The 13101-nt window shown below is 41.1% G+C and overlaps 1 protein-coding gene across 3 annotated transcripts in view; it reads right to left on the reverse strand.

Moving 5' to 3' along the window:
• Positions 1–281: 281 nt before the first annotated feature.
• The window catches only part of RASGRP3 (RAS guanyl releasing protein 3), a 59747-nt gene continuing 46927 nt past the window's right edge, over positions 282–13101 (reverse strand). For 2 of the 3 annotated variants that reach the window (XM_027641680.1, XM_027641679.1), the window contains exons 11-17: positions 11746–11862; positions 9423–9538; positions 8501–8648; positions 4975–5011; positions 2360–2485; positions 1526–1890; positions 283–1018 (exon numbers count right to left, since the gene is read on the reverse strand). In XM_027641680.1, coding sequence (XP_027497481.1) covers positions 1010–1018; positions 1526–1890; positions 2360–2485; positions 4975–5011; positions 8501–8648; positions 9423–9538; positions 11746–11862 — 918 coding nt within the window. In that variant the 3' untranslated portion in view covers positions 283–1009. Of the gene's footprint in view, positions 1019–1525; positions 1891–2359; positions 2486–4974; positions 5012–8500; positions 8649–9422; positions 9539–11745; positions 11863–13101 lie in introns of all 3 variants that reach the window. The other variant, XM_027641681.1, reaches the window with a different exon arrangement.

Below are 13101 nucleotides of genomic sequence, written 5' to 3' on the forward strand. Positions count from 1 at the left end.
TGTGCCAATATGAAATGTATCTTTCAGGGTTGATTTTGGGCTGTTTTATTTTGGTTTTCTCTCTTTTTCCAGATGAAGGCTGTGCTCCTTCAATAACTTAATGCTTCTGCAAAAGGCAACTTCAAACCTGCTTCCTGGACCATTATAGATTCAGATGCTAGATCCTACATTAGCGAACTGCTAATTTGGAGGTTGCTCTTCAGTACATTTAGTCTTAACATGTACAGGTTGCTAACCAGAGAAAACTATCACATACACATATATACATACACACACACACACTTAAAATTAAAGTGTTTATTGCATGCTAATGTTACCATAACCAGTGCTGGCAAGATGACCCCTCTCTATTGCAATGTAACCAGACAAACACATAGTGTCTTGGAATTCCTTCAGTCTCAGCCACATGCTGCCTGTTTGAAGGATCCCCAGTCTGGCAACTCGTATCACTATGCTGAACACAAATGCATTCACTGTAACAACATAAACAGGGCCAAATTTCAAAACCCCAGGTGCGCAAAGAATTTCAGTATAGAGGACTTTGTGAAAGGTTTTCATTTGAGATTTAATCAACATACACCTACTTCTTTCCTTAAATTATCATTGCAAGCCTCTGGAAAGGAGTGTTGAACAAACTTAGATGCTTGGCTTCTGTCCTCACCATTGTTGTTGCTGGCTGACATACCGAAATGATGCAGTACACTTAAAGGGGGCCAAATATATCCTCACTGGCGTGTAGAGGAAGTTTCCACAGAAGTCATACAAAAGAAAACACTGAGCGCAGAGATCCATTCTGCTGTGTCTGTGCAATGTTCATCCAAATGGTTTACTCGTGAGAAAATAAATAGTGCTCTATAACACCTTTCAGCTAAGAAAACAGGCAATGGTTGGATTTAAAAGTACGAGGTATGGGAACACTTCTCATGGCCACATGTGGTCTGTGACAGTCCACCAATGCTTGCTGTATTACAGTTGTCAACTTCAGTTTTCTGTGCCTCAGGGTGAGCAATCAGCTATCCTGTAAGCAAAAGGAAATAGGCATTTACATGCTGGCAGAAGAGGTCAATAAAAACCTGAGGCTATGGAATTATAAACTTTATGGGTGACAACAACAGAAATCAGATTAATATGCTGCCCTATCCAAGACCCCTATATTTATCAGAATGGTAATTGTTGCGAATCTAACATGAACCCCAGAACTGTGCATTGCAAGGGTACAACAGTACAGAATTTGGCAACATATCCACCAGGCTATTTTAATGATTTTCAAAATGAAAAGTACTCAACTCCTAAAAAGCACATACTGACACCAAAAACCAAACTCCCACTTACAGTGTTACAGTAAATGTGCACTGCAGTGAAGAAAACAGGTAGCTGTGGATGATTCAGCATTCTTCTGACAGTAACTTATGCAAGAAGCAATGACAAATTTGAATGAAAAAGCATCCTGAAATCTATAAAATAACCTTATGAGACTTCAGACTGTAGCAGATTTTAAACTGTCTTGGCTTCTTCTGGAACTCACCTCAGATTCTTGTCTTTCTGGCAGGGTTTCTATTCCATTGTGATCCTGTATATGTTGTGGGGCCTCGGCTTCTAGCTCTACATCAGCCTGTGTGCTGGGCTTTTCGTTCTCCCACTTCGCAAAGCCTTTGTTCTTCTCAGCTTTTCCATGGAATTTGGACTTCATTTTGGGGAAAGTATGGGAACCTGAGTCGTTCCAGCCTGGCTCATGCCAGAGTGGTTCTGTCTGTGTTGCTTGGCTGGTGGTCACCCTCTGCAGTCGCACTGAGATTTTTCGTGAAGAGCCAGTGACTAGAGTTATAGCTCTGCCATCAAGGTCCTGGTGTTCTGCAGCAACACTGGGAAATTCAAATACTTCATCTTGGACTGAAAGAGAGGGTGGAATCCTTTATTTGAAATATTCGGCTTCAAGATCTTTACAAAAGGGTAGCTCAAGCATGGGGCAGGGAGGTAACTATAGTAAGCAGTAGTGTAATTAGCAATATACATATGCTGCTTGGAAACTGTTTCTGGCCTTGTGTGAACATATTTTTTTCTCTCACCATCTGTATGCTCAGGGGTAAGGCAACACTAGAATTGTGCCCTATGTCTCCTTGATCCTAAGCGACAAATAATGAGAAGTGCAATTTCATTTCTTTTCAGCTGGGACAGGGGTACCATTATGGAGGATAGGGATGCTGTAATCTAAGCACTACACACAAGCCATAGTGCAGTGGAAAGTACACGTGCTACTCTGGGTGTTGATACAAAGGAAAAATTAAAAATGGCAGGAAGGACACTGGCCGTTAGAGGGGATTCCACAAATGGTTTAAAATACTAGCAAAATTGGCCTCACCTGGAGGCAGAGATGGACTGCTAGGCAGAGAGCCATGGTTACTGCCTACTGAGGTTCCTCTGGAAAATTTCCTGCATGCCAGCACAAGCAGGTCTCTGCATTGCTTATGACAGTTGGCGCCACAATCTGTAAACAAAGGAATTGTCAAGTCACCAAATGGAAAGCCATAACTATCTGGTAATCCCCTAGGGCTATTAGCAGACAGATACCAGAAGACACTTTGAAGGAACAAATAGTTTGACAGAAGGTGTGAAGGGAGCTACAGAAATGGATCCTTTGGTGTGAAGGGCATTGCCAAAAAAATGGATCATTTTCATGACAACCATTAATAGAAAAATGGCAGCAGAAAGGAGGAGGGGGGATGATATTTTAATCAGAAATTAGTCTCAGGAAAGAAATGTGGAATCACTGGTATGATCATGTGTATGCCATGCATAAAACTTCTGCTCTACTTCACGAATCTGCAAAAAAGGGGGGGTTTATTTGTTTGGTTGTTTTTTATTTGATCCAGCAGGCCCATTATAATAAACATGCTTGATCAGAAGACACTCAAGTGTCCGTACCCCGAGCCTCTGGAAGGACACCTGGAGGTCAGTGTAGACCTCTGTAGGTTAAAACTAGTCTAAGTAGATCAGTAAGCAACATTACCACAGAATAAGCTCTCTGGATATGTATCATCCACCTGGATTAAAATGGCTGAGTGCCTGCACACCTAGCTTCTGCTGGGATTTGCATCACTAGAGATACACTCATCACTAGGTACAATTATCTGAAACGTGACGGCAGTATGGATCTCATCTGCAAGAAATGGCCAAAGGGTGGAGGATGTGCCCAAAACACAGGCTCTCTCTCCTTTTTGTCCCTTTCTGTTGTTTGAAAATTTCCATCTTCCTTGTTTCTCTGTTGCTCCTCTATAGGCCAGTTTTGTTCTCAGTGAGCCACTGCCAAAGTACTGTGCTTATAACTCTGCTATAAGAACCATTTTGCTCAGGGCAGGAGCTCTAGCATGATGGGTGAGAGTTCTGGTTTCTGCCATCACCTTGTTCATATGACTAATACAGCAGTGCCTGTCCAACTGTGATTTTCTCTGTCCTAAAGGTAACACTCCCTTTGCCCTCCCGCCCAGATACAACAAAAATCTTTCTTGATGTGGAGGACCTCTTTTGTCATTTGCAGACCACACAGTCAAGCTTTATCTCATTACCCACAGTGCTGGGGTAAGCAGCAGACCTGAACAGATGAACTCCCTCTCCCTGCTGTGTCAGAGCACAGTGTCACATGTTCAAATAGAAGACAACAGTTCTGTGCTCAAAGGCCAAAAGTGTCCCTAATGGCTGCCACACTTCAGTGCTGCATATGGAACAGCTGGCAGATGCTGCAACAAAGGACAGGCACCCCTTATGCTTGACTACTTTAAGATCTGAGCCAGCAGCTCAGCTCTCTTACTTTCATGCTCCATTGCCTATAATTTTGACTGTACAGAACCACTTTTACTCACTCTCCACTGGGCCGTTGTTACAGGCAGTGATGCAGGACGAGCTCAGCTTTCAGATCTCAAGCTGAGTTTACAGGTTGCTGTGACAAAACCTTATCTTCCTTCCCTCATCCTACTAGTAAAACTACATAGTGCAACCAGCCCTTTTGAAGCTATGCAGATGACAGTGATCAGGAATAGCTGAATTACTTATGTTGATTTAGCCACTGACATTTCTCCTACCCCTGTCTCTGAAAGAGAGTTTCACGGATGGAAAGAGAGACAGGAACACGATGTGTCTTAAAAACCAATACTGCGAATTCTTAATCATTCTTGAAGTAGGACCAAGGGAAAAGAGTACATACAAATATAACTATGAAGCCCCAATGTGAATGTTCCCCTGTGAGTAACTGAGATGCAGCTACAACAGTGCCCTTCAGCCAGAGCTGGGCTGTATGAGAAATAAATAGTTCCAGGATTTTAAAGCCAATGAGGACTACTAAAGTGTCCTTTTTGGTCTGACCTTCTCAATATGGTATGAGATTTGTGTAAGAAATACAACATGAAGGTAAGGGAGAGGGACATAAGAGCTCTAGGAGTTTTTTTTTAAGTTGCATGTCTGGAGAAAATTCTGTGTTGAGATCTGCTGGGCAGTCTAGGAATTAAATATTTCTCTGTTTCTAGCTCAGTCACTAGCGCGAGGCCAGTTAAGACTTCATTACAGGCACGTTGATGTACATGAGAAACAGTGTTGCCATCAGGCTTTTCCCTGACCTGGATCTCAGGGGATATATTTTAGGATGTCTCAGTGTTAGAAGAGAACACTCTTTTTCCAAGTGTTTTCCAAGTTTTCCAAGACGCAGGGTCTTCATTGGTAGAAAGTGACACCTCGTGGAGTCAGTGGCTGCTTTGGATCTTTAGCTCACAGAACTTGTGTGTTCCTACTCAGTGCTATTTTCTCTAATGCAGTAAGAACATACACTTCATAGTGTACCAGCAGTGACTGTTCATGGACAATACCAAGTGTAGATGCAAGATTTGGTTGACCATATGTCATTTTAGTTAAAGGTATGGTTGAATGACTTGTGCTAAAACCCACCACCTACAGCTTGAAAAAAAAATCCATGTAATATTTATTTACCTTTGCATTTGTAGCCTTGTTTGATTATACCCCAGAGCTGCAAAGGAAGACAAAAGAACGTCAAGGAATCAGAAAAGAAAGCTGGAAGGAAAACAAGGTCACAATGAGGAAGTACCAATGGCTACAAAAGCACAAACAGGATACAACTGCTCTTAACACCCTTCCTGTTAGACAGACCTCCCCCTCTAATTGTGATAAGACTTGTGTGGCTTCTCCCTTACTTCTGCTACTTACTAGTAGTAATGGGACTACCAGGGGAGGAGAGACACAGATGACATTTGCTTCCTGGAATGGATGAAAAATTGCCATCATATCAAGCTTAGTGAAACCAGTAGAGCACAGTCTGTTTCTAGGCTCACTTAATGTTATATGCAGGAGAATTGCCAGAGTACATCCATTCTCTAGATACATAAATGACCTATGACATTCAAACACAGCAGACAAAAATGCCACTGGGGATAAAAATTAGGTTCTTAGTTCCCATACTGGTTCCCAGCACACCTAGCCATAACAATATAATTTCCCCACCTGACTTTTCCCATTAAAAAAAACCCCATCAGTTGAAGAATGAAACAGGCAGAAAAACCGCTAAATTCCATCTTTGCCTCCCCTCAGAAGCTGTATTGACATACATAACAACCAAATACTGAAATTCTGAGGGCCAGTGTGTGTGCGTGGTCCCACTTTTGGGGAACTTTCACTGCAACATGAGCAGGTTTGCTTGGAAGTATGAAAATTCCCTAGCAAATTGTTTTCTATACGCTCAGAAATGCTGTATCTACAGCCATGGCATTATAAAAACAAGCATTTCCACTCTGAGAGGCAGAGAGAGGAAAGGGCAATTTTTCTAACTCTAACATTAAAGGAAAAAAACTGGGGACCGTGGTGTTTATTTTTCCTGAACTCATTCAAAACATTAGTAAGGAGGGTGAGCACATCCTGGCAGCTGAAACTGCATGTGGCTCTTCAACAGATTTATAAGAATCCATGCACAGAGAGCAGGGCCTGAATATAGTCATTAAAGAAAGGTTCAAAAAGAAGAGCTGGAGAACATTCAGAATACAAAGGAAAGAGTAAAATAAACAGAACGGAAAGATTCTGGGGGAAAAAACATCCCATATACTGCCCGAAAGAATTTGCAAGGAAAAATGAGGTCCTGAGGAAAGTAAAAATGGATTAGACAAGGTGGAAGAATGGTGAACAAAAGAACAGAAAGGACAACAGTGGAAAGGGTCCACAGAAAGACTGCTACTTGTTCTTCTCCTGCTAATACACAGTGAATGCAGTTGCTGTGGTCAGGCAGTGACAGTGGAGTACCCTAGTCCTTCTTGAAAGAGCAGCAATGACCTATTTTCCCAGGTCTCTTTTACAGGATCACTGTAAAAGATGTGGATTGTTATTTATTTAATTTAAGCTCTAATCTGTTCCCACCAAAGAGATTTTTCCTCACCTTCTTAGCTCTGTACCTTCCTCCTACTCAAATATGGCATCATTCTTGTGGTTACACACCACAATGAAAGCTTAGCTGAAGTGTCATGTCATGAATTGTGACCTAAAGTTTTGAATCTGTCTAATGCAGCTCCGCTGCAAAGTTGACTTGAGCCAGCTCCAAGGTAAGAGGATATGTGCAAATTCAGATCATAAAGCTTAGGGGGATGGCCGGTCACCTACCCTGCCATGTGGTGCAACTCAAGCTGTGGGACGGAACTGAGACTGGCCATGGGCATATCAGTTTTGTGCTGCTTAATGGCATTAGGTTTAACTTGACCTTTAAAGTTCATATCATTTTAATAATTGTGTGCATTGTGCTGTCATGTCAATTCATCCTGCAGCACAGTCAGCGCAGATTATTTTGACTGTGAATCAGTGCATCAGCTTGAAATTAGGTTTCCACCTGCAGATGAGCAGCACTGAACTGCACAACAAATACGCAGCAGATTTTTAGTCGGTTCCTGTCCTGTCAGTCCAACTCATCCACAGAACAATGCCAATGACTTCAGTGAGTTGACAGGAAAAATGACCTTATTTCCATTTCCTGTACAACCCCTTACTCATTTGTATTCTTGCACTGGGTGTAATCAGGGAGACGTGAAAAATCCAACAATGGCCAATTAGCAAACTGATGCAGGAGAAAAATATCTGGTGGAAAGGATGTTACAGGGCAGTCCTCAGGCCTTGCTTTGTTATGGAAGCCTTCCAAACATGAACACAATGACGTGTTCCCAAGGCTGCAGGCAGCCTGACACTATAGGCTCCGGCCAGTGACTGGCCCTGCCCCTTTGGTCTGCTGGAGCTGTCAGCTCCAGAGCCCACCACCACACTCCTGAATCAGCACTGGCCATGTCACCTCCAAAGCTTTGGCAGCTATAGCAGAAATACGTGGAATTCCCTCTTGCCCATGGCCTTGATCAGTGGCACCAGTTGCGACAGAGACCACAAGAATCTGGACAAGACTAACATGTTGCAAAAGAAGCGAGTGGAAGATGGGAGCATGGACAAGAGCAGGAACACCAAAACCGGTCTGAAAGGATGCACATTTCTGCACTTATCAATGCTATCGCTGTTACTTTCAACCATGAAGAAATATTGCCTAGTGGAAAAGTTCATGGAATAAAGCTGGAGATTTTGCCACTGATAGCAGAGACAGATCCATTCTGGAGAGCAGGGACACGGTCTGAGTTCACACCCTGTTATGTGAGCCACATGTAAGCAGAGGACAGGGCCCTCTGCCCTTATTGCTTTAGCTGAGAAAAATGTGGACATTCGATTGCAGGTGAATGTGTCCATTAAAGTAACTTTTTTATCATAGAGGTTCCTTTTTCTTTAATATACTTGGTTTGAAGTGGAAAACTCAGAGGAGGTTTACAAGCAACACAAATGTCCACAAAACCAATCATTTCCCAGCTACGTACAGAACATTCTAATAAGTGGCATCTGGTAAGCCATGGCTGAGAGGAAAAGCAAATTATAAAGACCCCCAAAAAATAAATTTAAAAAATTCTTATTGTATACAACTGTTGGAAGTACTTTTTGATTTCTTTACCAACTAGATCTGTTAATTCAATAGAGAAAAAATTAGGGCTGCTACAGCCATTTGGAGAATTATGAACATAGCTATGTTGCCATGTGCAATTTCCTGAGAAAGAGTGGCTTTTGCCTCATCTACATCCTCTGTTCCAGACATCCATTTTCCCTCGAGCTTGTTTAGAAAGGAAATCAAGCCAAATTAAAGAACTTAAGATAAACCAAGTAAAGCCATTTGTATAGTCTCTAATATCCTTTAACTAATGTAATTTTATTTCCCCCACCCCCGCAACAGAAATTCTTACAAATGCCAGTATTCAGAAACAACTAAATCAGAACTGGATAGCACAGCTAAAACATGAGTATGTGTTTTGTGCTTCTAAATGACATGAGATATTATTTGGCCAAGGGACTTTAGCAATGTGTGGAGCCAGTTTCACCCCATCTACATTAAAGGATAAAAATTGTTTTTAATATATACTATTATTAAAAACATACTTACAAATCCTGCACAGTGCTCACAGAAAGTTGGTTTAAGATAGGTCATTTCCTGAAAGTTATGAATAAACCCTGGTCCCATTTTACACTGGAACTGTGATTTAGCTCTCAGAAAGTAAGCCATCATTTCTTCTTTGCTTATAAGACCATCTCTGTTAGGGAAATAAAAAGTAGAGTAGACCTGTCACTGCTCAATGCATGGACATTTCAGAGTTTTCTCATTGCAGAAAGCATGCACCACACAAAGCACATTCTTTGAAAGAGCTGCAACAGTCCTGGCAGGAAAAAATCATTAGAGCCTTTGTGGTTCTTATCTTTCTTTAAACAACAAACACTGAACTTACAGCTCAGACCTTGTTTTCTCACCTGTTCATGGTATCAGAGCACAGGCCAGGCTATTAAATGAAGGATTTTGACTTACTGCTCACACAGACCAAGAGGTTATGCCTCTGACCAGAAGCCTTCACAGCCAGACATTCTGGACAACAAGAATTATCAAGCCCAATTGCCTAGGAAATATATATTATATGTAACTCCTAGAATATTTATTACCCTCTCTCTGCTACATACACTCATGTTCCTGTACACAACTTATTTGTTTCATCAGTCTGATACCTGGTCTGGATACAGAATTTTCACTGTAATTTAGCAGTACTTTAGGGTTTTGACCCAGTCCCAGCAGGAATTCTTCATTAAGCTATTACATAAATTATTTTTAAAGTACCAGGTACAGTGGGACTCCAACCTGGATGGACTTAAAGAACTGACTACAGGATAAGAATTTAAATGATAACAGAATTCAGCCTTCAGTGATCTTGTCAGACACAAGAAACTTGAGAGACACTGTTTCTTAAATATTTGGTTTCCATGAGTTTTTAAATTGAGGAAAAAAAAACCAAACCACCTAAATAGATCTCCAAACTTACTGGTCTTTGTCCAGAACACAGAAAGAGTCCAAAAAGGGGAAGTTGGCAGCTATACTTTCAAAGTCCTCCTGAGAAATATAACCATCGTGGTCGTGATCATAGTTCCTAAAGACAGACTGGGAAAAGAAAAAAAAAGATTGTTGTACTAATATCTAGCCTATCCTGAATCTGTAACAGCTTCTTCAACCATGTAATTACAAGGCTCTGATGCACCCATATTTATTGGACTCTTGGGGAAAAAGTGGCTAATTTTTAAAGAAAACTTGACCTCAGTATTTATCTAGTGATGGTCCTCCACAGCTCTTCACACATAATTGTTCTTGCTTTATTTTTCTTCTTTATTGGAAATGTCACTAAAGTATACATTTTAATCACAAAAAAAAAAAAAAAAAAAAAAGAAAAGAAAGAAAGAAAACAACACCAACACAAAAGCAGCTTTCCCATGAGTATTGCAGATGGTTTTGACTTCACTACTAGTTGGTCATCTCTACTGTGTCACAGTACTCTTTCAGTCCGATTTGTTTACTAATCCTTTGACCTCCAGATCACAAGCACTTTGGATCTAACAACCATTCCCTTCCATCAACCCACTCCAGTTCATCACTAAGTAAAAACAGACACAGGATCAAATTTAAAAGGTCACATAAAGTGATGGAAACCTTCTTTAGCTGCTGAAGAATTACTACGTTCTGTCTTACTGTTTGCAGAGATGTGCAAGGGGTGTTAAAGCTACAGTGGTGTGATGCTAATGAGAAAAACATGAGTGTCAAAGTCAACATGACTATTTGAAAGACATATCGTGAAGTACAAACTCTCTCATTAGATTAAAATTTCGTTGACAAAACCCTAAATTAATTTACTGAGACCTCTGAAAGGTGTTTGCATTATCCTTATTTTAACAAGAACCCAATTAAACCAATTTCTAAGTATCTATCAAAAGACCTGTAACCAATGACTGGCAGACTTCAAAAATGCATCACTAAGAAGGAACCAAAGCTACCCGAGTAGCATTCAACACTTTTTGTAATAAAAACAACGCCTTAAAGCACAACTCAAAGCAGCTAGTAAACAGCAAACATTGGCAAAACAAAAACAGCTGTACAAAGTGGTGTGAGCCCTTTAGTAAGCAGTACCCGTAAAAGCCCCAGACCATGTTTTAAGCCTGTCAAACTCAAGATCATATATCCTGAACCAGGCCAAAATTGTGAAATTTCCCCCAACCATAGGAACAAGCACAACCCCCCACTCAGCCATTCTGGAAAGGTTAAGGGGTTGTGATAGACTTCCTATTTAAACAAGCTATCAAAGAGAGGTTTGCATGTGGACTGATTTTTTTTATCAACACATATGGCACTGAAAAAAGCAATACAGGAACAGCATATGCATTTCTGGCATCCCACATTAAAAGAAAAATTAAACTTTTTTAAAAAAAGATCATGTACAGAAAGCAAACTACAAGACATATTTGAAATCTGAGTGAGAGAACTAAGACTTTGTTTAAGTTATGTTAACAACACAACCCCAATTAATGATCTGTAACACAGACGGGGTCAGAATTTAATACTTCCTCTCAGACTTAGTTATCAATTTGTAAAAAGCAGAAGGAAATCTTGTTTCATTATCTACAACACATTCCTGATATGTCTACGTGCTGCTCACGTCACTAAAAGTCCCTTATACACCAACACAGCAGCACTCATTCTCTCCAAAGGATTCTGGTAGTGTTTGGGTTTTTTTGCATTAGCTAACACAACACATCACCTTCCAAACTGAATCTGGAAGATCTGCAAGAACTCACGTCCACATTTTTAAAGTAACATCAAGACAATGCTATCTTTATCATATGTAATATGCATCATCATCATTTGGGCTCCGGACAGTCAAATAACAGCATGTTAAAAATCAAAACTAGGGTTTCTGGAAAATTTCTCTGGACCTATTAATGTGTGAGACCTTGTTTCTGAATAGTTTTGTTTCCAGTAGTCTGTTACGAGACATGAAGTGGATGGCTAAAGCTGGAAAAAACTCAACTTTGTCCTTCAAATTTATATTTGCTATACAAACCTACTGAACAGCAGCAACATTTTGACTGCTTCTGAAAGTCTGCTCCTTTGCATCCAGAAACCTGTTTACTAATCCCATTGATGATTACAGGAATAAAATAAATATTTCTGAATGTATCAGTAACGGCTCAAATTTGTTGTCACATGTCTGAAATTCACCCCAACCATAACAACTTCTTGATAACCTTGAAATTAATTATAATGATGAAAACATCAAAGCCATTGTTCTCTTTGACCAGTATATTATGCCAAATACTTACATCCACCAGTTTTCGTATGTGTTTATTAATGACTGTAGGGTCAGGTTTTGGTACCACTCCAGATGCCCACTCCAGTGGCACTACTGGCTTATTAGGGGTCGTCGGGGAGGTAGGCTGCTGAGAGATGGATCAGAACGCAAGGATTTTCAAATATGAATAAAGAAGTTCAATTTCCCATTAAAAGCAGTTCTAAACGTCAGAGCTACAACCACAAACTGCAGGAGTCCCCGTGCTGTAAAAATGTGCTTAGCAAAACACTGGTCAAGGTTTTAGAAGGTTGCCTGCCTCCACTAACAGCTTCAGCTGGGCTTGCTGTGGCACCTCGCAGCTACACCACAAGCAGCAGCAGCACCCAGTGAACTAAGAAGCAAACCCAGACTTTCCTCACAGGCATCTCCAGGCAGTTCAACAGCAACAAGACTCAGAGTAAGAGGGAAGGATGAAGGGTCTCTGGACATAGCATCAGAAATGGACAAGCCCGGAAACCTGCTTTTTCTCCTTCCCAGTAAAGCCCTGAGGAACTCTCCACCCCAACGCAGCCTGCCCTCAACTCCCTGCCAGAGGGACTGTGCCCAAGAATCATATGAGGGACTGCCATAGACTGAATAAGTTAATGCTTCTGCTCTGTGATGAACCAAGAAGAGAGCAGGATGCAGAAACAGGGGCAGCACTGTGCTCAGCAATCCCACTGTTTTGTAGCTGAGATGTGCCAGGATGCACAGCTTAATTCATTTAGACAGTCTGAGTAGAAAGGGGTTAACCTTTGACTTACTCTGAAGATAACACCAGCCAGACTATTTTATTTTCAAAACAGCTTCGTCTTGACAAAACAGTAGCTGACAGCTCACTTGATGCACAGAACTCACAGCTCAACTCCCTCCACACCACTACAGTGCTTTGGGAGTAGCTCTGGCATACAGCTCAGCTTCTTCAAGAGGAAAATGTACGACAAACCTGAACACAGTTTCAGGTAAGGATTCAAAAATAATCATTTAGCATGAAAAAAGCTGTAAGGCGTATTGGCCTTTTTCTGCATCTGCCACTGGCCATCTAGCAAGTGAAGCAGCGTCAAGCAGAAAAAGTTCAGCATGGTTTGGATCAGAAGGGAGAGAGTCCACAGTCTCAGAAGGCCCCGGTGTTAGCTGATGAGCAAAGAACCTGGGTCTCATCTATCGCCCTTTAAATTGGTGTGAGTTGAGAGGGAGACAAGACATGTAAAGATGTTACAGTTATCATTGTGTATAACAATGGTATTGTAGGCTTTGACATCAAGATGGAAAATGGTCACAGCTGTATTTGGTTGGAAAAGAAAAGAAGGATTTGTTAGTGGGTTGCTTTATTAATTTGGCTTTTCCT

This window comes from Corapipo altera, unplaced genomic scaffold (genome assembly GCF_003945725.1).
Source record: "Corapipo altera isolate COAL_440 unplaced genomic scaffold, ASM394572v1 48b, whole genome shotgun sequence".
NCBI lineage: Eukaryota > Metazoa > Chordata > Aves > Passeriformes > Pipridae > Corapipo > Corapipo altera.